This window comes from Schistocerca americana, chromosome 1, assembly GCF_021461395.2.
Source record: "Schistocerca americana isolate TAMUIC-IGC-003095 chromosome 1, iqSchAmer2.1, whole genome shotgun sequence".
NCBI classification, from domain to species: Eukaryota; Metazoa; Arthropoda; class Insecta; order Orthoptera; family Acrididae; genus Schistocerca; species Schistocerca americana.
The window spans coordinates 876,337,447-876,361,579 of record NC_060119.1 but is presented as its reverse complement, the minus strand read 5'-3'; the positions used below and the strand labels follow the sequence as shown (position 1 = coordinate 876,361,579).

The 24,133-nt window shown below is 38.2% G+C and overlaps 1 protein-coding gene across 2 annotated transcripts in view; it reads right to left on the bottom strand.

The window, feature by feature from the left end:
- Positions 1–24,133, bottom strand: part of LOC124614057 (C-factor-like) — a 48,036-nt gene that overhangs the window by 13,306 nt on the left and 10,597 nt on the right. For both annotated transcript variants that reach the window (XM_047142902.1, XM_047142895.1), the window contains exons 3-4: positions 14,758–14,951; positions 3,973–4,122 (exon numbers count right to left, since the gene is read on the bottom strand). In XM_047142902.1, coding sequence (XP_046998858.1) covers positions 3,973–4,122; positions 14,758–14,951 — 344 coding nt within the window. The remainder of the gene's footprint in view (positions 1–3,972; positions 4,123–14,757; positions 14,952–24,133) is intronic.

Below are 24,133 nucleotides of genomic sequence, written 5' to 3'. Positions count from 1 at the left end.
TATAACAGTATCCTGTATCTCAACAGGACTGGTTAGAGGGAGGTAGTAGTTGGACCCTCAACAAGGAAAAGGGTATCATTAATTCTGTTATGAAAAACACAAATTGCTACTCACTATACAGGGTGAGTCACTAACTATTGCCACCTAGAATAACTCCGAAAGTATGATAGTAGCTGAAATGTTTGTGGGACAAATGTTGCATGGGACAACAGGGCCCATAATATGACAATGGCTTTTTGTTACTAGGTGGGGTCACATCAGAGATATGAAGGTCAACTTTGCTTTTTTAAATGGGATGCTATAGTTTGGTACTTATTTTCTGATAGCAGCTATCGAGACAAATCCAATGATGTGTAAGAGTAAGGTCTTTGAAGGTCAACGAAGGTCAAAAAGGTGGCATGAACATCCGTTTACAGAAGGTGTTCAAAGTGACGACCACTAGTATCAATGCAGTGCTGCAATCTTCTTATCATGGATTGAGTGGTATTCCTTATCACATCAGCATTTATCAAAGCACATGCTCTGATGATTCTCTCTTGTATATCGTGCACATAGTAAATATTCGCTGAATACGGCGTATCCATCTAACATGCCACTGACATTTAAACACCATTCGACGTTTTTGCAATACAACACTAATCGGAACGGTAAGACTAGTATCATCGAATCAAGTGAATGTGAATGATGTATTCCTTTGAAGAACAAGTCGATATGTTTCTCATTTATAGAGAATGCCAACGAAATTCAGTGAAAGCTAGAGACTTATACAATGAAAGATATCCTCAACGCACTCACCCTACACGTCATACATTTAAATATGTGTACGATAAATTGAGAACAACTGAATCTTTAATGCATCAGAAACATATCCATCAAAGGAAAGCTACTAACAATGAAACGGAAACTGGTAGTCTTGCCCCTGTGGTTCGAGTTCCTTGTGTTAGTTCACGTCAAATCGCAAAGGAATCTGGCATGAGCCAGAGTAGTGTTGTTCGTGTTATGCATTGCTATAAATATCATCCTTACCATATCAGTCTCCACCAAGAATTAACTGGTACAGATTGTTGCATAGCATTGAATTTGGTGGATGGGCTCAACTTCAGATTCAGAGGGATGACACATTTATTAATTTGATTTTATTTACTGACAAGGCTACATTCAAGTACCATGGAAATGTTAATTTCCATAACATACATTATTGGGCAACTGAAAATCCATGTTGGCTGTGGCAAGTTGCACACCAAAAACCGTGATCGGTGCATGTATGATGTGGGATTCTGGAGGACAGAATTATAGGCCCCTATTTCATCGAAGGAAATCTTAATGGTAGGAAGTACACCACATTCCTGCAAGAAACATTAGGTCTGTTATTGGAAGAAATACCTTTAGGAACAAGGAACAGAATGTGGTATCAACATGATGGATGTCCGACACATTATTTGCTCATGGCTAGAAATGAGTTGCAGAGACAATTCCCAAATCATTAGATTGGATGTGGAGGAGATGTGTCATGGCCGGCTCATTTGCCAGACTTGACACCTCTAGATTTTTTCTTGTGGGGATTGATAAAAGACATTGTTAATAAAGATGTACCAACTACACCTGAAGATATGTGAGAGAGAATTGTCGGAGCATGTGCTTCGATAAGTGCTGAAGTGTTACGATACCACTCAATCCATGATAAGAAGATTGCAGCACTGCATTGATACCAATGGTCATCTCTTCAAACGCCTTCTGTAAATGGACGTTCATGCCACCTTTGTGACCTTCGTTGACCTTCCAAGACCTTAGTGCTATGCATCATTGGATTCATCTCAATAGCTGCTATCAGAAAATAAGTACCAAACTATAGTATCCCATAAAAAAGTTGACCTTCATATCTATGAAGTTGACCTCACTTAGCAAAAAAAAAAAAAAAAAGAAGAAGAAGAAGAAGAAGAAGAAGAAGTCATATTATGGCCCCTATTCTCTCATGCAACATTTGTCCCATAAACTTTTCAGATCCTATCACACTTTCGGAGTTATTCTTGGTGGCAATAGTTAGTGACTCACCCTGTATAGAGCAGACACTGAGTTGCAGACAGGCATTACAAAAGGACTGTTAATCATTTAAGCTTCCTGACAACAGCCTTCTCCCAAAATAGAAAACACACACACATTCACAGCTCACATGACTACTGCCTCTGGCCAGCTTAGAGACACTGGTCACCATGCTACTCATCAAATAGGTATCTATCCTTTCATAACACTGTTGTTATTCCATTCTGGACTTTATTGTCTGTATCATTAATTTTTTTTACTTCTGTTGTTGTGGCAGTTGTGCCCTGTAGCACATCAAGCATTTTCCCTTGTAGTGTAGCATCAAATATTAGGGTGACAATCAGCTTTCCAAAGAGCCTATTTGGGTGGTCACTCATTCTCATGTTAATGTGGAAGGAACAGTACCATCAGAAAATGAACGGTGTTGTAGATGATGTTTAGGTAACATTAATTTGGATTTTAAAAGAGTTATTCTGCTGAGGCAGTTATTCATAAATTGACTGGTACACAGCATTTTTCAGTGATGAAACAACACCAATTGAGATCTTCTGTGAGTTATCCAAGGCATTTGGTTTTGTCAATTCTAATATTCTGTTAGACAAATTAGAATCTTATTGAATACAAATACAGTACACATCTGGATCAATTCTTATATCAGAAAAAGCTTGCCAGTGCCAACTATACAAGGTTATTTGTGTAATTCACAGAATGATGCCACACATGGGTACAAATTAGAGGATGTAAAATATATTTCGTTTTTCTTCAGGTAGGGCGAGTATTAATGTCATGCCATAGAAGCATTGGCAAAAGAAATTGTAAATGACATATTAATAAAAGTTAATAACTGGTTTTGCATGCATGTGGTTACTTTATACTTTCAAAAATTCTGGACAAGGAAAAAAGGAAAAATGACCGCTACTACAGTCTAATGACAGAAAAAGTGTTAACTGCACAACTCTAATATTATACCTGTGGAAGCAAAATGTCTTACTGAGTGGTAAGGCTTTTAAAGGCAGATTAAAGTTATTTCTCCCTGACCATTTCTTCTATACTGTAGAGTTAGTTTTTCCCTCTTTGTATGCATATCCATTTGTTATCACATGATTCATCTTATCTTTGTTCACTGTCAAGTATAGAAGGAGTTTAGTAGTTGACAATTTTTTATATTCTCCAATCAGGATATCATATTCTGGCCCTATTTCTTTGGCCTTTTATTTTACCATCTAAGAGCAACTTAGTACCAGGATTTTGGATTTTACATAAGGTCACCCAAAGAAATAGGTTTTCTTCTCTTTGCAGCATGTAACAATTTAAGGCCTTTAGTTACGTTTCAGAGAACTCTTTTACATGCTACTTATTCTGTCATGAGATTCTGAGAAGTCAACAATAGTGGGGCTACCTTATAACCACATAATAATGGTGAACAGGTTGCAAATTTTACAAATCAAATTCTGAGAGCAAGTTTAAAATATGCACTGCTGAGGACATTCTTATATTTCGTAACAGTATTACAAGTGATTTCTGTTTGACATTTCATCTCCTATCTACTGTGTAGTCTTCAGAGAGCAGTGTATGTTGATATTTAAACTTGCAATCTCTATCTGCAGGACACTACTCCGACTCACGTAGAGTTTCAGCAGGTCACTTTCGAAGTAGGTCACTTTTGCCCATGGGCACAACTTCATTATCATGTATGAACAAAGCAACATTTCTTAAACACGGCAGAAGCTTGCTAATAAACTGTTACTTGGATGATTCAAAAGCAGCTGTAGGCCTGATAGCAGGCAGTGCAATCTGTTGCAAACAAACATTACTGGTACAAAGTAGTTCTTCTGGTCTACAAAGAAATGCTTGCTGTACAAGGATCAGGAAAGCTTACAAGAGAATGTAATAAGGTAGGCTTATTGTAAAACTAATAGAAGTGTACAGCACCTTGCTCTCCCTGTAACCATAATATCCTCCAAAAGTGTTTCGTGACACTGAACCAAGGCTAGAGCTAATATTGACAATGGCAGCTTTCCCAATACCCAGCTGAGCAGATGCATTGTGGCTTGCAGCTTTCCTCAAGAGTGGAACCAGAGCCTGCAACAGTGTCACCAAAAATTTAGAACTAAATGTCATTTAAATTATAATCTATTGTTTGGTAGTTGTTATGCACTCAACGGCCATTTAAAAGGAAAAATACAAAACAAATGAAAGAAATTCCACCTGTAGACTTCTGTAACACACAAATGGCTATAAACACAATCCATCTCTTGTATTATTACAGAAGAGTTTAGGCTTTTCAGTGGTACACTTGTATCGTCAAAGAACAATGCAGTATTTAAAAGCCTTTCATGAAGTACAGGTTGAAAAATGGAGCAAACAAATCACTGAATTTTACATCTACATCATACTTAAGTGCCTAGCAGATGGTTAATTGAACCACCTTCAGAATAATTCTCTATTATACCAATGCCGAACACTGCACAGAGAAAATGAACACCTATATCTTTCTGTGCAAGCCCTGATTACCCTTATTTTATTATGATGATCACTTCTCCCTATGTAGGTTGGTGTCAACAAAACATTTTGCATTTGGAGGAGAAAGTTGATGATTGAAGTTTCATGAGAAGATTCTGCCGCAACGAAAAATGCCTTTGTTTTAATTATTCCACCACAAATGGTGTATCATGTCAGTGACACACTCTCTCCTATTTCTCTATAATACAAAATGTGCAGCTCTTCTTTGAATTTTCTCAGTGTACTCCATTAATCCTATCTGGTAAGGATCCCACATCCCACAGAAGTACTTCAAAAGAGGACAGACAAACTTAGCATACGCAGTCTCTTTAAAAGATCTGTTGCATGTTCTAAGTGTTCTGTCAATAAGACACAGTGTTTGGTTCGCCTTCCCAACACTTTCTATCCGTTCTTTCCAATTTAAATCATTCGCTATTGTAATTCCTAGGTATTTAGTTGAATTTATGGCCTTTAGATTTGACTGATTTATCACACAACTAAAATTTAAAAGGTTCTTTTTAGCACTCATGTGGATGAACTCACACTTTTCATTATTTAGAGGCAATTGCCAATTTTTGCACCATACAGATATCTTTTCTAAATTGTTTTGCAATTTATTTTGATCATCTGATGACTTTACTAGACAATATACAAGACAGCTGCTTAGATTGTCTCCTAAATCATTACACAGATAAGTAGTAGTAGTAACAGTAGTAGTAGTAATTTATACATCCAGAGACAATTTACATTGCATGGATTTCGCAAAAAATACATAGTATATATATACACACATATAGGGTGAACAATACTATACAAAATACAGATGTGCATAGTAGACTACATAACATCAGACCACATTGAAATAGCATGTACAACTTTGATTATTTACATTGATGTATGAGAAAGTCTTTTTACATGGAATACACAGTTGATATTTGGATATAACACATACAATTCTAGCACTTTTGTACATATTATTTATTTAGATCATAGCAACAGTCAGATAAAAATTACTATTGGCACAGAGTACATAAATATAATTGTTTAGTATGAAGCTATTCCAGGTATTCTTTTACACTATAATAGCAGTTGGTCATTAAAAATTTGAATACTGCTTCTTTAAATGAAGACAATTTTTTTAATTCTTTTATCTTTACCGGTAGTTTGTTATACAATCTGCTTCCTTGTATGTTTGTTTGTTTCTGCACCAAAGCCTTGTTAACTCTTTTTATATGAATGTCATTGCACTTTCTTGTGTTGTAAGTATGTAGATCCGAGTTGGATTGGAAATTGTTAATATTTCGTTTTACATTAATTACGCTTTTCTGTATATAGAGACATGGTAGGGGTAGAATATTCCGCTGTTTAAATAACTCCTTTGAAGGAGTTAGCCTTGAACTTTTGGTAATTATTCTAACAGCTCGTTTTTGTAGAGTGAAGATGGTTTTGAGATTTTTCTTACTATGACCCCAGAAGATGAGGCCATAGGTAATAGCAGAATGTATATAAGCAAAGTAAACAGCTCTGCTACATTCCCTACTACATACAAAGCTAATAACGCGTAAAGCAAAGCAGGCAGAGCTTAACTTATGCGAGAGATACAGGATATGGGATTTCCAGTCTAAATTTTCGTCTATATGTACACCTAAGAATTTTGTGGTAGCAACTCTCACAATTTCTTTATTTTGTATTCTGAGATCTAGATCAGAGTGTGACTTTGCTTTCCTGTAATGGATATAACTAGTTTTAGAGATATTTATGGTTAATTTGTTCACTTCAAACCAATTTTGCAAATATTCTATAACTCTGGTTGCAGATATTGGCAATACCCGGTTTATGTCAGTTACTACAATGTTTGTGTCATCCGCAAACAGGGTTATATGAGTACCATTTACTGGAATCTTCATATCATTTATGTAAAGAAGAAATAGGAGAGGTCCTAGAACACTCCCCTTCGGTACCCCAATTGGCACAGTCTGAATATCTGATCTGTAAACAATACTTTGGTTTTTACTGTTTGTTGTTGCAATTTCTACTACCTGTTTCCTATTATGGAGATATGACTGAAACCACTTTTTAGCTACTCCTCGTACACCGACATATTCTAATTTGTCTAGCAGGATATCATGTTGGACAGTATCAAATGCCTTTGAGAGGTCTAAATTTATTCCTATTGTACTGTTGTTCTTATGTAGCCCAGCTACAATATTTTCAATGAATTGGGTGATGGCTGACTCTGTACTCATTCCTTTGCGACAGCCGTGTTGGTTTACAGACAATAGATTGAATTTCTCGAGGTAATTTGTAATTCTGTTTTTCATGACTGTCTCTATTACTTTTGAAAATACCGATAATAAAGCTATTGGTCTATAGTTTCCCACTTCATGTATATTGCCCTTTTAATACAATGGTTTTACTTTTGCAATTTTTAATCGTTGTGGAAAGACACCTTCTGAAAATGATATGTTTATGATGTGTGAGAGTGGGTCTGATATGACACTAGCACATCTCATCATGACTGAGCAAGGTATCTCGTCAATCCCTGAGGACATTTTATTCTTCATTATTTTTATTATTCGATTAACTTCCAATTTGTTCGTGGGAGGTAGCAATAATGAATTAACACTTTGTTCTTCTGGGATTGATGTTCTACTAATCTTAGAACAATTTTTACTCAGATTGATTGGACTATTTATGAAGTAGTCATTAATGTAATTTGCGAAAGTAGGATTTCTGACTAGCACACCTTGATCATCTTTTAAAACAAGGTCATCTGGATTTCTAACATTTTTGCTTGGGCCTATTTCTTTTTTTACTACATTCCATATAGCTTTCGATTTGTTTGCTGACCCAGCAATTACACTGTCGTTGTGCATTGTCTTGGCTTTTTTGATCACCTTCCTGTAAATTTTCTTGTATGTCTTAACGTAATCTGTGAAGTGTTCATCTTTGTTATCTTTTTTGAGTTGACTGATATGTTTTAGTGTTTGACTAGATACTCTAATAGCAGGTGTTATCCACTTGCTTGTGTTCCTAGGCATGACATTGATCTTTGTGAGCTTTTTTGGGAAACACATCTCAAATAGGGACATGAATGTACTAGAAAAAGCATTGAAAGATTCCTCGGTTGTTGTTTGTGCAAAGACATCTTCCCAGGCTTCATTAGCTAACAACTGGATGAAAGTATTTACTTTTTCTGTATAGAAGTGCCTTTTGTATCCCCACTTATATTTTACTGCCTTGGGGATAGAGTAATTTATGCATGTTAATAGTGTATTGTGATCTGAAAGACCTAAGTTTACGTTTAGTGGCTCAGTGATACCATTCTCCATATTTGAGAAAATTTGTCTAAAAGAGAAGATGACAGTTCTGTTATTCTGGTGGCATCTGTAAAGAGTGGGCCTGTATCACTACCTTGGGGAATGCAAGAAATCACTTCTGTTTTACCTGAAGACTTTCTGTCAGTTACTACAAACTGTGACCTCTCTGACAGGAAATCACGAATCCATTCACATAACTGAGGCACACAATTTGACTACAAGCCACTTGTGAGGTACAGTGTGAGAAGCTTCTGGAAATCTAGAAGTATGGAATCAATTTGAAATCCCTTCAGCACTCAACACTTCATGTGAGTTAAGAGGTAGTTGTGTTTCACAAAAACAATGTTTTGTAAATCTGTGGGTAGGACATATTGTCAACCCATGACACTCATGTACTGACGAAGCGACTGCTTTCAGGCTGGTAGTGAGACACAGAAGCACGGAATGGTTATAAACATAGCCACTCCTGTAGCTCTCATTCAATTAAGGTAATCTTAATTGTGAAGGATGCAGGCATGCAGCTCAGGGGCATTGGATAGTTTAAAATGTTTCTCCTAGAGACATGTACAGATTTATCCTCCCTGCGTTAATAGTAGTAGTTCCTCCACATGTGACTTGAACCAATGGATAGAGCTAGGGAAATAAGAGTCCACCAAGACAAAGACACCACTTCCTGTGTGAGTCTTCAACAACTGAGGTATGGCAGCTTCCTCTGAGGTTGTCCACTAATGACTCTTCTGTTTCCACAGCCATCCACCCCACTGGCATACACCATACCTTGAGGTTTAGGCTTTTTTTAATAGAGTTTTCTACCCTCTTTTGGATATGGTTAGTTAAACCAAGATTCCAGTTCTCTGTGTCACACAATGTTCCACCACCACATCACATGGTGTTCACTGAAGGTTCAGCCAATGAATGCTGAAGCCCCAGAGGTGCTCACTATTTGGCATGACCCACGAGGCAAGTGTGGTTTGTTGAATGCCACAGACACAGTAAGCATTACCACCCTGTAGCACTTCCCCAGCCTCCCACCACACAAGCTGTAACCTGGTACCGGTGGACAGCATTTGTTTTACACCACATCACTAAGATCTTTGTTATGTAACAAACTTTAGTTTGTTACGTTTAGATTTATGTAAAAGTACGGTGTCCTGAGTATGCCACCAACTCATGTAGTAGGTTCCAAGAAAACTGATGTTTACATAATGCTGAAGTGTGTTAAAAACAATAACTGTAAACTTGAAAATTGAATAATATGTGTAATCTATACTACTACATAATGACAAGACTTTTTGTTACCAAACATTTGAAGAAGTTCTTCACCGAGTTACTTCAAGTTTTTAAATGGTATTCTACTAAACATTTAGACAGAAATAAGCTAAACTCTTTTTAAACAACAATGTATGGGTATTCTGTTAAAACTGACTATGAAAAGAAAATTTTTTGCTGTGTCATGAAAATATGTAGTTTTGTTTTCTTTCTTGCAGTCAGCTTTAACTATGATAATGGGGCATTTAAATCATTAGACAAATTGTTTCTTCCACATATATTATTTTTTCTTATATATAATTTTAAACAAAAATTGTTTGCACAACAAAATGCTGTTTTGTTTTCTTCCTTGCAGTCAGTCTCAACAGAAAACAGGAAGTTGTATGTATTGCTTATTGGCTTAAGACTGGAATATTACTATGCAATCTAATTGTATGAATCTTTGTAATCCTACTTGTTCACAGATTAAAACCATGCAAAATACTGTCAATGAAGCTACAATCCTCACATATCCAACAGCCAGAGAGGTCTTTCTCACACACCATATACCAATGATCCCATCTGATTTACTCATTCATTTCAAGCAACTTCAATTCCAATCAAGGTCTCATTTGCTAAACAAGGCTCAAGGCTAGAGAAAGGGGAGATGAGGCGATGGACAGAGAAGAGGAGGGGGGGGGGGGGGGGGGAGGGGAGGAGTAATGGACATAGACAGGGTGAAGGAGCAGGAAGAGAAAGGGAGGAGGTGGTGAACAGAGACAGGGGGAGAAGGAGATTGGGAAGAGATTAGCATCTATATCTAATTCCCAAACATGTTTAGCAATTGCATAGCATTACCAGGTTTGATAGTTGATTATAAAAACCTTGTCTTGGAGTCAATTTTAAAGCATTTTTATTATTTTTCAAAATCATAAAATAAATAGAAATTCTGGTAGAAAATCACTGAACAAGGTAGACTGACAATCTCTTTTGATTAACTTAGAGATTAGGCATGTCAACATAATATTTGGCATGTACCAGGTGCTATCCAAAATTTTTGGGACTGGTGCTGCCATCTGTTGAAAACCTTACCTTTGGACTAATGGTCACCATTGCTCTCAAAGTAGTTCCTATCTGCACATACATACTGATCCCAACACTTCTGCCACTGGTCAAACATTTTCTGGAAGCCCTGTTCTTTGAGGGTGTTTATCACCGCCAGCAATGCTTCTTGAATCCTCTCTCGAGTGTTGAACCAATGGCCTTGCAACTTGAGTTTCAGTTTTGGGAGTAGCGTGAAGTCGCAAGGTGTCAAATCTGGCAAGTATGGTGGGTGGGGTACAACGGCCAAGTTGCTTTTTGCCAAAAAGATCCTGGTGAGCAAGGATGTGTGACAGGGCGCATTGTTGTGATGCAGCAGCCAGTTTCCTTGAAGCTAAAGTTTGGGCCGTCATTGCCGCATGTTTCCACGGAGCTGTCGCAAAATGTCACAGTAGTACGCGGAATTCACTGTTTGGTTGGGTGGGATGAATTCTTTGTGCACAATTCCCTTGGTATCAAAGAAAACAATGATCATGCTCTTCACTTTGCTCTTCACCTGTCTCGCTTTTTTGGGTCTTGGACAGCCTCTACTCTTCCACTGGGATGATTGCTGCTTTGTCTCTGGGTCATAACCATAAATCCAGCTCTTGTTGCCAGTGATAACCCGTGACAAGAAGGTCAGATGCGGTCTGACGAATGTCCGTGCACACTTCAACACACTGTGCCTTCTGATCAGCAGTTAAGATCCTTGGCACAAATTTTGCAGCGACATGATGCGTGCCCAATTCACCAATCAACAGTCGTTGACATGTTCCATAACCAATACCCATTTCATACACATGTCTTGAATGGTTCGATGTCAATCCGCACGAACGAATTGTTGAAGTTTGGCAACAATGTCTGGTGTTGTGCGGCTAATGGGCCTTCCAGCGTGAGCATCATCTCCGACATCTGTAATGCCTGCCCTGAACTGAGCATGCCACTCAAAAACACATGTACAGCTCATGCTCTGCCCCCAAACACTTGTTTAATCATTGCAAGGGTTTCTGTAGCACTTTTCCTGAGATTCACACAGAATTTGATACACATGCACTGTTCTGTTCATGGATCCATTGTAAAATTGCCACACACCAAACACAGAGTATTACAGAAATCACAGTGGACATGCAACACGTCCTCCCAGCTAAACGCCACTCCACACACTGACTCATCAGATATGCAGCTCTCACCACCTAGCGGTGCAAAGATCTACTACTCCTACATTCCAGATGGCAGCACCAGACCGAAAAATTTTGGATTCCACCTCATAAAATCATGAAGCTGTGCCAATTTTTAACTCTGAAAATGTAATACTTTAAGGTATGGTATGTTATAATTACGCAAATTTGGAGTCTATAACCAGCTCTATTTAAATAGTTGCAGTGTTTATGTTTATTTAAGTAGTAGCTTCACATTAATCCATCTTCTCTGAAAACCTCCGTAACCATGGAAAATTTGACAACTGTTTAAGATTACAATTATGAAAGTTATGACTGATTTTTTTTATTATGAGAGGGAGCTTTCTTAGCACTTGTGAGCATTGCTCAGAACACTCTGGAGCAGCCAGTCAATAGTAGTTGACTGAGATAACATGCGTTAACTATTAGTCTTTGTGAGGAGCATGTGTAAGTCATTCATTCATGATAAGAATCTACATCGTGAGCCTCATACGGTTGCATTACAGATACAATGTTTCGGATGATAAAATTTTAGTTTTTTTAAGTTTGAAATAATTGACTGTTTGAATTATGTTTAAAAGAAACTCAGAGTAACTTCTATGTAAGTGCATCTTGAATTTTGTATTTCAATTAAGCTTTTGTGGGCCAACTGTATGATATAACATGTAGCAAGCAGAATATTACCAGAGCTTTCCATATTGAAAGTAGGTCCTTTGCACGTAATTCCACTCACCACATGGAACATTTCAAATTAGAAAATCTATTTCAGTTGCATATTCCATCTCTAACAACTCCATAGGGCAAGTTATAAGTATTACTAGTAAGTTGCAACAAAAAATCCCATATGGGGACAATGTGAACAGACTTCGCATTGAAATCTCTTCCTCACTATTCTGTCACACTTTCTGATGGACCAAAGTGGAGAGTCACAGTCATTAAAAAGAGTTGTTGCAGTCTCAAGAACAGACCAGTGATGAATGATTAATTTTATGGTAATATGTTATTGCGTTTATGTTTGTATGTTTTTGGCTAGCAGGTACATAAAGAGACAGGATAAGTGGCATAAATGTAGATGCGAGATAGCAACAGGAGGATGGAAAATCCTTGACTGACAGTCATCACCTACAGTTGAGAAGCTGGCCACTTGAATGGCCAATGACAGCCATCCACAAAAAAGAGAATTATTGTTAAAAAGGGTTAAAAATATCATTCTTCTGTTGACTGAAAATAGTTCCATAGCATATTTTCTGTAAGGTCTTAGTAGCAATGAATTGGGTCATTGGTCCTGAAAGGACAATATTTTTTTTGCATTGACATACTAAGTCTGCTCAGATGGAAGCCACTAACATCTGAAGGGTGACTCAACTGAAGAGAGTTCTTTTAAGTTGGACTAAATCAGTGATGGAATCTAGTCTGTTGAAGAATTTAAGTTCCTGTTTAATGGAGTTCTGATCAGGGGCAGGTCACAGTTAAGATTTTGTAAGAGTAAAGTAACCAAATTTGAATATAATTCTAGTTTCAAAATCCATGACTACGAAAGGAACAGGCTGAAACAATCTTTCATGATTTGGAATGCTTACTGTTTTGTGCACAACTCAATTCTGAATCTTGGAGTAGACGAAGAGAGATTTATGGGCATTCTGTGCAGGTTAGTTTGCCATTCCAGAATATTGTTTACAAAAAGGGCTGTTTGCTTGTCATATGATGCAGGTTGGTGTGAGTACCCTTGAGATTAATAGTATCAAATGCTCTACAGAAAAATGGCTATTTTTAGCGACTGAACATATTAAGCAGCTGGCTGAATGATCAGATTCCTTCCATATATGCCAATGTTTTGACTAGGTCAATTTCTATAAAGAAAAGGAACTACTGAAAACCACAGAAGGTGGTTTTAGTCACTTGGTATTGATGCTGGATTGAGTTTCCACAATATCTATATACAAATGAGTGGGATAAATCTGATAGACAGAAGCCAGTGCCCGAAGGAGGTGAGATTTGAAAAATAAATTAAGGGACAGGGCAAAGGTGGTGGTGGTAATTACAGACATTTTGTTTGTTTGTTAGAACAGATCAAGCGGTAGAATTAAGGGTAGAAGGGGGACTCGCTTTCTGCAAATGTATGGTGCAACTGAGAATAAAGGTCTTTACTTCATAATTACAACAACAAAAGCTTTGTCTAACTGTTTCTTACTTCCATAGCTGTTTCCCCCTGCAGAAATGTAGCAGGCACTTCACCACTCTTAATTAAAAAGGATACACAAATATATGTGTATTCTACAGACAGACCCATTTGTAACTGGCTGGTTTTACTTGAAAGAGAGTGAGAACAACAGAGCTGAGAAATACTCATTGCAGTCAAATGATAACTGGAAGAATGTATTGGGAAGAAGGAAAGATGAAGTAATAAAAAGTAAAACAAACAGAAAGAAAGGAACAGACGAAGGGAAGCATTTTTTAAAGGAAGAAGAAAAAGTTTATATGTAATTCTAACTACAAAGGGAGTTATTGTAGGATGTAACATCTCTGATTATTGAGCGGGTTTGATCTTTGCCTTACAGCTATGTGGAGAAACAAAAGCACAAGCTTGATGTAAAAGTATTGAGAGATGTATACACAAAGTTAAAATAATATTTCAAGGAGACATATTGGGGGTAAATCAAGTGCAATAAATGCATAAGTATTGCATCTAAAAAAAAAGGCTGGTAGCTAGCACGATCACATACATATTGCTTTTGTTGTAGAAATAGTCAGGAAATACTAATGTAGTGTATAATTTTGTCTTTCGAGTACTCACTGAAGTCTTGCACTCATAGTAGAGCTTTCATAATTAAATATCATTCAGTATTATCCAATAGACTTATTATACCTATGATAACCACAGAAACAAAGCAGTATCTTTAATTGAGGGCATTCCAGTAGGGGATTTGTAACTAACATTTCTAGATCATTAGGGATGAGGCACACAAGGAACTAGGAAGGTGTTACAACGTTCTGGATTTACACATTCTGGCAACAACATGTAAAGACAGTGAAGTTGGTGGGAGGAAGGGGGGAATGACAATGTAATTTTTGGCTATAATGTACAGTGCAAAATATGTCCATTCATTCATTGCACAAGTAAACTAACAACCAACATTAAATTTCACAGTTTAATTTTGTACAAACAACCTTTTTGCCATCACTTAGCTGAAACAAGTATAAAGTTGTATGTCCCTGGTACTACTAAGCTTTTGTAGAAACTAATGATGAGCAAAGTCATGTAGAGATAATTATGGTGACAAACTGGTTCTGTAGTTACAGGATACATATCACTACAATACTGTGTCATAAATACTAACTAGACCATTTATGCTAAGATTGTCCACCAGATATAAAAAAAAGTTTCTTACCTGGGTCAACAGAATGGGAGCAATTGTGTTGGTTTTATATATTTCAGCAAGTTCTTCTGCTTTAAGATCTGCTAGTTTAGCAGTCTTGTTTCCACTTATTCCAGCATTATTTATTAACAGATTTAGGCCTTCATCACCAACAATTCCTTCAACATCTTTTGCAAACCCCCCTAGGCTGGAAAAATCTGTAACATCTGAAATTACAAGAACATATTAACTATTTGACAGCAACGTGTTTGCAGTACATATTTTAATAAGAGGTTTTTGAATTCCAATTATTGTCAGAAAAACAGAATTTGAAAGCTTTTTTTTACATTTACATTTATTACTTTGATATTAATGTACTTTAATTAGGAGACAAATCAGATTCAAAGCTGAAAATTTCAGCATTAGCTTCTTTAGCTCACAATTGAGCAAAGGTAAACTATTTACAAGTTGGGCATTAGGGGAGCATCCAATTCCAGCTGACTGCTTTGACCTGTGAAATCATAATTATAGCAGAAACACCTACTTCCAACGTATATAAAATGTTGACGATGTCATCACTACATGCACATGATAACAAATGCGAACAAAAATAAAACTGGCACAAGAACTTCTCACTTCAAAAATAAAATGAAACTAATGGGGCAACTGTGGGAAAAAGAGGATTAAGGGCAGAGACAAGCTAAATATATAACATGCAAAAGACTGCACCATTCCAAAACAAATATTATCAATAATAAAAAAAAACTCAAGTTACCACATAACGCTACAGTCACAAAACCAACAGGAATCATACACTTCACTCGACCTATATAGCTCAAACAAAGCCCACAATACGAAAAAATGACACCCTCAACTATGAAAAACAGAATCAGACATTTCCCTTGACCTATATAGCTCTTGATACCTCTTGGCAAACCACAAATAAAGAAACAACAAATTTTGCACACTTACATAACTCACAAAACAACACTGAAACCTAAGCCCCAACAACACAGAAACCCAAAAATCCCCATATTCACGAGATCAATTAAAACACAACCAACATATCATAAACGAAAAACAGACAAAACATCACAATTACTATAGAACAAAACCAAAACAAACAAACAAACACACACACACACACACACACACACACACACACACAATGACACACACCAAACTAATCAGACCTAACAAAAAAAAAACCTCACTGAAAACAAAGCAAATGATTCCAAATCCATGTTGCAGCAATGACTATCCAGACTCAAATAAACTCAGGTTACCACAGTGATAACCAAAATTTAAATGAACCCAATACCACAGGCTAAACTCAGCACAACATCCGACACCAGAGAGTGCCATCAAATACAACAACACAACATCTACAAACACAAACCAACTCAAAAATACCATGCCACGTGACGTCACACACTACGCTGTCATTACACAATGGTTCAAAACAGACAGGTGGAATCAGATGCTTACAATGACACACAAGCTTCTGCCCACGATCATCATGATAAATTGCAGTAGCCACCAGAAAGATTGCGGGAGACACACATCGGCACGGGGCGTCACGGACAGTAGTTGCCGCAAGTAAAGTCCCGTCCACCAGAGGGCACATGAGAATTCGGCTGCACCCTCTGCCAGTGGAACAAGAACAACTCAGGCAGCACGGGCCGTGCCCAGTCAGTTTTACATCGGGCATGCCTACCAGACAGTTCCCGGTCTACACTATGTGAAGTGCGATGAACAACGTGAATCGTGTTAATACATAAATCAATACACACTAGCAACAGCTACAACATCAAGACTATACAGCTCAATTTACTACTGATGTCAGGTGTGTTAATGGTGTACAGAGTATACCAGCATATGTCCTTTCTAACAATGGAGTGTGTTAATGGTGCACGGAGTATACCAGCACATGTCCTTTCTAACAATGAGGTCACGGCAAAATAATCAAATTCTGAATCACTTTCAAATGCATAGGAGGATGATGAAGAATTAAAGTTACTCTTTTCTTCTTTATCCTGCATGCAACTTCTGCACATAAGCATACCAGACTCAAACTCAAGACTATATTTCAATGTCTCAGTATCCACTGGACATCTGTTTATTACCACAGAGCTGTGACATCAGGCCATTTCTTCACTTCACAATCTCTCATATCCAGGACAATATATTGCTTGGCCGAATACAGAAAAGGACAGCTTGAATTATATCTGGCAGTGAGATGCTTGCCAGCTGAAATAGCATATAACCTCCCCCCCCCCCCCCCTCCCTATTAGGAAACTTTTGTTCTGCCAAACAAATAATTTGAGCATGTCTACATATATACTGTTGGACCACTTCCACCATCAAAGACCTGTGCACACATGATGTGACATTTAAGTTGATCGAGTCCCCATATGATGAGCCCTTTCAAGTTCTCTGTGAAAAAATAATTGATAACAAGACATAAGTTTTGACTACCATGATCTCAATTAATGGGTTAAAACCAGATTTCACTGCAGTGGAAATGTATGCCCAGGAAACTAAGAAGGTCAGACATTACACATGAGTAGCACCCAGGCAGTCTGACTGTGCTCCACTAGCGATTCATTTTAACCCCAAATACTACTGATATGTGCAGTTGTGTTTAGGATTGAGGCAAGGTCAACACTTCTTGGTTGATATAAAGACTCTCTCTCATTATCAAATTTCAATGGTGACAAATAAAATTTCATTCCTATGGCTTTTCCTCTATTGATTATGAATGTTAATTATAATTTCTGATATAAAGTAATGTTGTAAACACAGCAAATGGTAACCTTTCTTTGTCTCTTGAGGTTATGACACTTTAGGTGATTATGCAGTCAAAGTCTCGAATTGAAAACTTGTCTACTGTAGTGACTTGTGTTGGGTGCATCTGGTAGTAGTTGAAGGAGGTTGTTCAGGGGACACTGCCTCTGTTTCTAGTTAGCAGTCTACTTGTCTGATTCACATTTTTGCACTTGTTCTCCAAAATGCTGTCAGTCATTCTGTGTGAGCTGATGCCAACCCAGACAAACAGGAGTAATATTCTACCAGTTATCAGTGTTGATGTGGCACTTCTCACTAGACTTCAGAGTATTCTTGTGCCATTTCTGCTGGCCCCCATTTCCTTCTGCCATTCCCGAGGGCATGTAGCTTTACTGTGTGGTTAAATGATGATGGCCTCCTCTTGGGTAAAATATTTTGGAGGTAATATAGTCCCCCATTCGGATCTCCGGGCAGGGACAACTCAGGAGGCTGTCGTTATCAGGAGAAAGAAAACTGGCGTTCTACAGATCGCAGCGTGGAATGTCAGATCCCTTAATCGGGCAGGTAGCTTAGAAAATTTAAAAAGGGAAATGGATAGGTTAAAGTTAGATGTAGTGGGAATTAGTGAAGTTCGGCAGCAGGAGGAACAGGGTTATAAATACGAAACCAAATAGGGGTAATGCAGGAGTTGGTTTAATAATGAATAAAAGAATAGGAGTGCGGGTAAGCTACTACAAACAGCATAGTGAACACATTATTGTGGCCAAGATAGACACGAAGCCCACGCCTACTACAATAGTACAAGTTTATATGCCAACTAGCTGTGCAGCTGATGAAGAAATTGATGAAATGTATGATGAGATAAAAGAAGTTATTCAGGTAGTGAAGGGAGATGAAAATTTAATAGTCTTGGGTGACTGGAATTCAACAGTAGGAAAAGGAAGAGAATGAAACATAGTAGGTGAATATGGATTGGGGCTACGAAATGCAAGAGGAAGCCGCCTGGTAGAATTTTGCACAGAGCATAACTTAATCATAGGTAACACTTGGTTCAAGAATCACGAAAGAAGGTTTTATACATGGAAGAACCCGGGAGATACTAGAAGGTTTCAGATAGATTATATAATGGTATCAAGGAGATTTAGGAACCAGATTTTAAATTGTAAGACATTTCCAGGGGCAGATGTGGACTCTGACCACAATATATTGGTTATGAATTGTAGATTAAAACTGAAGAAACTGCAAAAAGGTGGGAATTTAAGGAGATGGGACCTGGATAAACTGAAAGAACCAGAGGTTGTACAGAGTTTCAGGGAGAGCATAAGGGAACAATTGACAGGAATGGGGGAAAGAAAAACAGTAGAAGAAGAATGGGTAGCTTTGAGGAATGAAATAGTGAAGGCAGCAGAGGATCAAGCAGGTAAAAAGACGAGGGCTAGCAGAAATCCTTGGGTAACAGAAGAAATACTGAATTTAATTGATCAAAGGAGAAAATACAAAAATGCAGTAAGTGAAGCAGGCAAAAAGGAATACAATTGTCTCAAAAATGAGATCGACAGGAAGTACAAAATGGCTAAGCAGGGATGGCTAGAGGACAAATGTAACAGATAGCAGTTATAAGAGTTGAGGGACATGAAAGGGAAGCAGTGGTTGGGAAGGGAGTGAGACAGGGCTTTATCCTCTCCCCGATGCTATTCAATCTGTATATCAAGCAAGCAGTAAAGGAAACAAAAGAAAAGTTCGGAGTAGGTATTAAAATCCATGGAGAAAAAATAAAAACTTTGAGGTTCGCCGATGACGACAGCAAAGGACTTGGAAGAGCAGTTGAACAGAATGGACAGTATCTTGAAAGGAGGGTATAAGATGAACATAAACAAAAGAAAAACAAGGATAATGGAATGTAGTCAAATTAAGTCGGGTGATTCTGAAGGAATTAGATTAGGAATTGAGACACTTAAAGTAGTAAAGGAGTTTTGCTATTTGGGGAGCAAAATGACTAATGATGGTCGAAGTAGAGAGGATATAAAATGTAGACTGGCAATGGCAAGGAAAGCGTTTCTTAAGAAGAGAAATTTGTTAACATTGAGTATAGAATTAAGTGTCAGGAAGTCGTTTCTGAAAGTATTTGTATGGAGTGTAGCCACATATGGAAGTGAAACATGGACGATAAACAGTTTGGACAAGAAGAGAATAGAAGCTTTCGAAATGTGGTGCTACAGAAGAATGCTGAAGATTAGATGAGTAGATCACATAACTAATGAGGAGGTATTGAATAGAATTGGGGAGAAGAGGAGTTTGTGGCACAACTTGACAAGAAGAAGCGACCGGTTGGTAGGACATGTTCTGAGGCATCAAGGGATCACAAATTTAGCATTGGAGGGCAGCGTGGAGGGTAAAAATCGTAGAGGGAGACCAAGAGATGAATACACTAAACAGATTCAGAAGGATGTAGGCTGCAGTAGGTACTGCATCAAACCAGTCTCAGGACTGAAGACCATAACAACAACAACAGTGTCCTTCAGACTCCAAATCTACTACCTCATTCCTTATACACCTTACCAACTCTATCCAGACACAACTATTTTTCCTTTGAGGGGAAGACAAAAAAGTAAGTAAGTACACAGCACACCCACTGCCATCTGCACAGCACTCTCCTACGATAACTTGTTTAGCACCATTTAGAGGAAAACTACCTAAATTCCCAGAACTTCCCAACCCTTGGTCTGTTTCAGGTTCATTGATTATATCTTCATGATCTCGATGATGCAGGCCAAGACGGCTTATCCTCGAGCTTCCTCAACCCCAGCAGCTTCTCTCCCATCTACTTCACCGTGTCTTCCTCAACCAAATGTGCTACCTTCCTGGATGTTGACCTTCAGCTCTCTGATGGTTTCATCCACACCTCTGACCACTTTAAACCCACTAATCACTAATACCACCTGCATTTTGGCGACAGCCTTCCCTTACACACCAGAAATTCCCTCCCATATAGCCTGGCCACACGTGGACTAGATATATGCAGTGACAAGAACTCCGTTGCCCAATATGCTGAAGATCTAACAAAGGACTTCACAGAGAGGCACAACCCCTCAAACCCATTCTGCAAACAGATTTCCTGTGCCATATCCTACTGCACCCTAATCTTCCCACTAACCCAAAGATCAGCTGCAAGGTAGCACCCTCTCTCATCACCATCTCCCTAGACCAGGAGAACTGAACCATATCCATTGTCAGGGCTTCGATTTTCTATCATCATGTCCTGATATGAGGGACACCTTACCCAGAATCCTTCCCACTCCTCCTAATGTGGTGTTCTGTCACTGCCCAATCTCCACAACATCCCTATGCCACTCTCATTCCCAGCCCCTTTCCATAGGGACCATATCCCTGTGGAAGACCCAGGTGCAAGACCTGCCCAATCGACCCACCCAGAATTCCTACTCCAGTCCTGTCACAAGCACATCATACCCCATCAGAGGCTGGGTCACCTGTGAAAGCAGCCATGTCATAAACCAACTCTCTTGTAAACACTTCACAGGTATTTACATTGGTATGATTACCTATCAGCTGTCCATCAGTGGCCACTGTCAAAAATGTTACCACGAACAATCTTGATCACCCAGTAGCACAACATGTATGTGAGCATAACCAGGTCAATTTCAGTGGCTGCTTCACAATGCAGGCCATTTGGATCATTCCCTCCACCGTCACTTTCCCCGTACTATGCAGATGGGAATTATCTTTGGAGCATATCCTTTGCTTCCGCAATTGTCCTGGCCTCAGTCTCTAGTCACCCATTGCCCCCCCAGCCTCCACCCAACAGTTTCCCTATCTTCCATCCTATCACCCCCTCCCAATTCACATCACCGTGTCACCTTGTGCACTGCTCCCTACCAGCTCAAACACTCATGTATCAGACACATAGCCCCTACACCTGCCACCCATTCCTCTGGCATTCCTTGCTGGCAAACTAGCTGCCCCTGTATAAGCTACTAGCCACTCACCCCCAACAATGTCTCCCTCTACCCATCCCACCTGATACTTCCTCAACTTCAATCTAGCCTGCCAGCCAAAATGCACCAATGGTGTTGTGCATCCAGTCGGCTCCTTGTAGGGGGATAGAGAGGTGTGTGTGTGTGTGTGTGTGTGTGTGTGTGTGTGTGTGTGTGTGTGTGTGTGTATGTGTGTGGGCGCGTGCGCGTGTACCTGTCGATGCCTCAATGCTTATGCTTCTCAGCGAATGATCTCCTTTCCTTCTAAAATATTTTAAGCTACTTATTCCTGACAAATTACATTACACTCATTCACAGGGTGGAAATAATCACACAACCACTAAACCCAGTTTGTAAAATAGCAGCCCCTTTTATGTGGTTACTAGTATATGAACAGTCTTGAATCCTCCAGCCAAATACGTTCCCCAGGTAATGTTGCTTCCAATAGGAGAACTTCCACAGATTAGTTCGGAAAGATAGCAGGAAAATGACCAATGTTTGTGTCATTCCTGAAAGGAAACATGGATGGCCAGTGTAAAGGTGAAAGCTTGTGATAAGTAGAATCCAAGTTTGAAAAATTGTGTGAAGCAAATTCTCATTTATCAGGACATATTCATTACAATGCAGATTAGGCATTTCTGCATAGATAACACCTTATGCTATTGTATTTCTTCAATTTCAGCCCAACTGATTATTTCTGTTTTATTTGAATGAATTTAACTCAACTTCTAAAGATAACTTGTCTGTTTCTATTATGAACCCCTTCCTCCTGCTGAGTATAGTTTAGCTTGCTATAAAGTCTTCAATTATCATCCATTTCAGTAAGTCTCTCCTGACCCATAGTTCTGGTTGACTTTTCTGTAACTCTTTCCATTTCTTAAACCTCACCAGTCTTCTTCTTTCATTCCTTTTCCTTTCCCTTCCACACTTCTTCCAGAACGAGAAGCCACTGACACTGAAAGCTTGTGTATTTCCACATATTTTATGCCTTTCTCCTGCTGCTGTTAGGTAAGATGATTTTCTATCTGTCAATATTAAATCTATAAAATGAGTCCTACTTGAGATTTCAGTCAGTTTCCTCTGTTCGCCCAGTGACAGAAGCTACTTTTGTATTTAAATGACACCATTTTTCCAAATTTATTTCTTGTCCCATTAATTACAAAGCAAAAAGTCTTATTTCTTTTGTAAAGTCAGAATTATTCTTCAACATATCAATAAATGGGTATTTGTAATCAGTAGAATGAACACTGTTAAATCGTCAATTTTTTGTAAAGGTAATAGGCCCTACATCATCAAGTTTTTAGTACCATCTGCTGAGAATAAAACCAACTAATAGGAACAATATTACGAGAAAAAAGTTGCTACTCACCATATAACGGAGATGGTGAGTCGGAGATACGCACAACAAAAAGGCTTTCACAATTAAAGCTTTCAGCCATTGGCCTTCGTCAATAATAGACACACATAAGCGCACACACACACATTCATGCAAACACAACTCACACACACGGCTGCAGTGTGGTTCTCCACTATATGGTGAATAGCAACTTTCCTTCTCATAATACTGTTGTTACTGTTACCAACTAATAGTATTTAGACAGATAAGGTACGCAGCTGATGACATCAAGCAGGTGCTGGTTGTGTTGTGCACCAATATTGGTAACAACTGGCATCGTGAACCATGGGAACTGATTACATCAAGCAATGAGTCAGTGGTCAGCTGACAATCAGAACTTCTCACTCGCAATCTCTTATAGTTCGTAAGTAAAGTTAACTGGTAATTAATCCTAACCATACTGTTGAAATTATTGTTAAAATCAGAAATAAGACATACAAGTAAGTTATTGGAATGATGAATATATATCTTGGGCCTACACTACACATCAGTTTATTGTGATAATCTTTTTTCCCGGCTGAGATTCGTTATCTTTGCCAATTAACAAGCCAATGGTCACATTTCATCCCAACCAAGACATTGGACTTTGTGCAGGTCAAGCTGTCAGCACATCTAGTTTCCTTTCATTCGTATTGAAAACAAATTTAATCAATTCATATCTTCCACTGACAGAAATCATTAGAGTCAGTGATTCTCAATGGCTACCATATACTGTCACCTGACTGTCTGTAACCAATGTAAACAGATTGCCAACATCTGCATGTGATGCAAGAGCCACAGGCACTGTAAGTGCACCTTATCCAGTATTTATTATCTAATAGTCTTTCTAAAAATTTAAAGGATTAAAAAGATTATTTCAATAAGTGCGGAAACATAACAACAATTTCAAAGTTTTAGAAGATGCTTCATGTACTGTAAACTTTCAGTAATGGGGTTACTGTTAGTTATAGAAAGCTAAGTAATTTTAAATGTTCATGTGATTTTCTTTGATAGTCTATTTCATCCAATTACACAAAAATTTTCTAACTTATAGATTCTACTATGAGTTCTTCATGTATCAAATAAAAGACACACATCAGTGGCTTCAAGCAGCTAACCTCTACCTGCAGTCTGAATTAACAATATTAGTCAATTACTTCCTGTCATCTGTATTTATATTCAAACATCATGATTACAAACGTCTTTTGGCTATAGTACATGAGCCTCCATATACAACAGTGAAGATTCACTTAAT